The 4,396-nt window shown below is 32.1% G+C and overlaps 1 protein-coding gene across 1 annotated transcript; it reads left to right on the top strand.

Annotated features, from left to right (window-relative positions):
• The first annotated feature begins 486 nt into the window (after positions 1-486).
• LOC134705875 (ankyrin repeat domain-containing protein 34B-like) lies at positions 487-1,582 on the top strand. Its single transcript, XM_063564590.1, has 3 exons — positions 487-495; positions 677-1,138; positions 1,562-1,582. The coding sequence occupies exons 1-3, from the start codon at positions 487-489 to the stop codon at positions 1,580-1,582; spliced, it is 492 nt and encodes a 163-aa protein (XP_063420660.1).
• Positions 1,583-4,396: the final 2,814 nt, after the last annotated feature.

Here is a 4,396-nt window from a genome sequence, read left to right on the forward strand (position 1 = left end):
GTCGTATATAATGAAAACTTCATCTTGAATTCGACAAAACAAAACAGTCCTGTAGTGTTTCTTTTGTTGACCAGTATATAGTGGCCTGCTCAATCTTTGCTTTTTAATAGCGACCTTGGTTTTTTTACTACTTTAATCTCCGGTTTAGGGTAGAGTTTGTTTACAGCATTATAGTTTATCAAAATTGTTTTTTGATAGTAAATTGTGAAATCGCTAGTTACGTAGTAAAACAATTTTTATATATTTCGTAAAATATACATATATTTTTGAACTTAGATACACTGGTTTCACAAAAATATGGTTTGGGAACAGACTTAATGTCAATGACAATTCATAATATAGTTATATGTGGGAGATTGAAGATCAAACGTCGAGTAGTCTTATTGGCTGATCAATTATCACTGGCGTGGATACAATATTAAGTAATAATTGCCTCTTCATTTAAAGAACATTTGTCAGTTGAAAATCTATTTGATGAGCATCAAAATGGATCAGGTAGGTTCAAGTAGTTTTTTGTTTAATATTTGGCTTGATATCTGTTTACCTGTTCATAATTTCTTTTCGATTTGTGTCAATCTTGGGTACCATAAGCGGTTTTGCATATTATCATAGCGGTTTTGCATATTATCATAAGTTTCATGAATAATTTAAAAATATGTCTTTTTTGTATTTTTAGTGTCAGGATAAAGAGATGATGCTTAAAGCTGTTGCACAGAGGAAGATAAAACTTATCAAATTACTTCTTGATGGAGGAGTAGATGTGAACTTTCAGGGATATGACGGTAAAACACCATTGATAGTGGCATGTAGTTTTCTGCATCAAAACGAGGAGAGCGATTCCATGATTATGCTAATCAATTTACTTATAAAAGGCGGCGCTAACATAAATGCCCAGGATATGAAAGGTCGTAGTGCACTTATGTATGCTGTACGTCATGTTTTGGCAACTGATATAATTCAAATGTTATTAGATAACGGTGCAGATCCAAATATACTTGATGATGAAGGACGAAAAACGTACTATGACATAAGAAGAAATATATGGCCTAGATGTAAAAGCATTTTGAGAAAGTATTGGAAGTCACAACATGACACAAATATAACAGAAAACCATCATTACACTCATGATTTGCAAACGGTAAATGAATATCACCTGTTATATCATGGAAGTTCACATAACAATGACAATCAATCATTAGTTACCGGTGCCTTAGACAATATATATCGACGAGCGTCCGATTCGTCTGCATCATGTCATCCGAATAAGGTCAAGCTTTTACCCAAGCGCAAATGCAAATCTTATTCAAATAGTTCTGGAATCATTTGTAATTTGATTCATGACAATACAATACAATGGAAGGACCTATTGAAGAGTTCCGTAAAGGCAAACAAAATAAGCAACATGCTTGTAATCAATTTGACATGAATAAAAATGTTTACCATACGACCAACCCGAAAAAGCAGCCTCATAATACCTTAGCTAGCAAAAGAGTATTGAATAATTTAACATGCAAAAAATTTTTGAAATCTAGTGAAGAATTTATGCATTACTGTGTTTCAGATGTTGACAAAAAAATGGTGATGACTGGCTTTAAAAGTATACCTTTAAAGTTACCTCCAATTTTTTAACATTATTGTTATTTATTTGTATACAGATTCAATGTATTTTAATTTTGACTTATGAATTAAATATATTCTGAACATAAGCTTCTTAATCATCCTAAATCCATCTATATTTTCAGAGTGAAATTTGTTATTATACATCGACAGCTATGCATGATGTTTCTATTCATGACTTGCTGCCATTTATACAAAATCCTAATGTTATTCATCACATTCGCACGAAACATTATTCATACCTCTTTCGAAACTTGTTTTGAAATCCATTAATTGGAAACATGACTTCAAAGCACTGATTGATGCAGTCGAGAATTTTGCAAGACAGTGTACTCTATCAATACCCATTATACGTCAATCTTTGAAGACCCAAATGTTAAAAGGCATTTGTCCTACCTCCATGGCATATAAGTGTTGTTTTCGCAGGTAAAGCACGAAAAATGTTTTTTGTGTGCAAATCTCATTACATAAACTGCTTAATGCATTAGTAAGGTATTGACAATTCACTTGGAAAATCAACATATGCTCCCACGTAACTTACCAATTAGGTGCAACTTTTGTTTCCATTGCAGTTCCTTTAATTTGTTTGTAGAATTCACCATCGAAATAAAAAATATTTCACTTAAGGATGATTTTCAAAGCTCTTATAATGAATTCCGTATCAAATCTGCCGTCGACAATTTCTCGGTTAATTTCAACCCAATGTTTTATTTCCGTTGTTCCTAGATCGTGCGGTATATTTGTATACAAGCTGGTAACATCAAGTGTTGTAAGGAGTGTATTTTTCGAAACTGTTTCAGTTATATACTTCAAAAAGTCTATATCATCTCTGACGTAACATGGTATTAGCGAACATATTTTTTTTAATATTAGATCCAAAGAGTGACTCATTCTTCGAGTTGTTGATTCAGGGCTAGCAACTTTTGGTCTCAGTTTAAGATCGTTAGGGTTGGGAGATCCAATGTACTTTCTATTCTGATGTTTTACAGCTGTTTGGATTGTATTGCTTTTGTGTATTTTTGTTATAACATAGAAGTTAGCTTCTTTCGGAGTAAATAATAAAGCTTCCGGTGGCCGTGTGCTACCTTTATATATATATTTGTTTTACATGCAAACGTATAAAAATTACGGTTTTTATCCAACGCATTTATAGGTTTGAACGTAGTTTTCAATTAAGACTTGTATATATATATATTAAAAAGTGTATTTGTTATTGCTTTTATCAATGAAAAGATATAAAGTACTGAAATATTTGACATTCTCTAAGCTTAAGCTGTTAAACTTTGATTAATGTAATTCATTCTTGATCTTCAATCCCTACGTCACTTAAAGAACTGGCTTATTAAGGTTTTTTCAAATTTCAAACTTTTGATCACATGAACAATTCATAAGAGTCGAATGGCTCACATTAGGGAAAATAGAAGTTTACAGGTGTTAGGATAACATAGATCCATTAGAAAATACAAATCAAAGGTTGGTTTTTTTTAAAGAATCCTCAAAAAAGCTAGAACATGTGCTTGAACGGGGAGGCGTCTTGTGCTATCCAATACATCGTGTGCATCAATTTTAATATCAATATTTCAAACCGGTATCAGATGACTATCCATAATTGCAGTTTTCAAAAATAATGCAGGTAAGGAAACCAGAGTGAGAAAAATTAATAACAGAACATTGACAGGTAAAATTCACGTAACCAAACATGAAGTGTACAGGTAAAAAGCATTCAAAAGTTGACAACCACGTATATTTACCACTCGAAAACGTTTTTAAAAGTTATGAAAGTTAGCGATTAACATATGAAGTTCATTGGCGAAAGATTGATAACTATAGCAGTATCAACTGATATCAATGGAAAGGCGTAACTGTCTTGTTATGTAAATATTTAATGTGTATGTCATTGCTATTATTTGTTGTGTGCAATACACGATACATTGTGTTGTTACTACTGTATATTCTATGAATAGTTCTAACCTTTATGATCAACCAACTTTACGTTCTTTCACATTCCCTGTGTGTTGTTAAAGTGCTGTTCTTTGAGCTATTTGTAAAGATGTATGTAGTATTGATTATTACGGTAACAGTCTTGAATACCCTTTGTCTTTGAGCTATTTGTAAAGATGTATGTATTGATTATTACGGTAACAGTCTTGAATACCCTTTGTCCTCGAAATCGATTGTCAATTTTAAAATTTTGTATACGAGTTTCGTCATATGTTATTGTAAAACCAAGAGCAATTGACACGTGTGGAGAAAAATTTTCACACCCTACCGGACCACTTGAGATCACCTCTATATTTTGGTTGGAATCTTTTTGTTCAGTCTTGTTTTCTGTGTTGTGTTTGTCTTTTCTTTTATAGGCATGGCGTTGTCACTTTAGTTTCGACTTATGAGTTGAATATCTCTTTAGTAACTATTTTCTCTTTTTAACAAATCCGCTAGTAAGTGATGTCTTATCAGGCTTAATTCAATCTTTCTCTAGGATTTGTATTTTCGCTATGTCGTCTTCTTTAGTTATTCTAGTTTAGTAATGAACCTTTATTATCCATTCGAAATCGCTTCATTACTCTCATACTATTGATCTTGGAAACAAATTGTGAAAACACATTTGCACCTTCACATTAAACATGTATATAATATTGCATAGGCGTAAGGTAAATTATGTGTTCTAAGTATATGCCTCATTATCTTTCTATTTTTGAAAATTTATATTCCCAGTTTAACCTTGAACGAAACGAAAACAACGGTCTAGGAATTTCAAGCGTTTAACACTTGAATATCT

This window comes from Mytilus trossulus, chromosome 2 (assembly GCF_036588685.1).
Source record: "Mytilus trossulus isolate FHL-02 chromosome 2, PNRI_Mtr1.1.1.hap1, whole genome shotgun sequence".
Taxonomy (NCBI): Eukaryota; Metazoa; Mollusca; class Bivalvia; order Mytilida; family Mytilidae; genus Mytilus; species Mytilus trossulus.

Bases quoted from the DNA above. Each gene is read 5' to 3' on its own strand.
- LOC134705875 (XM_063564590.1), top strand. The intron at 1,139-1,561 runs GTAAATGAATAT...ACTGTGTTTCAG, and splicing joins ACACTCATGATTTGCAAACG to ATGTTGACAAAAAAATGGTG.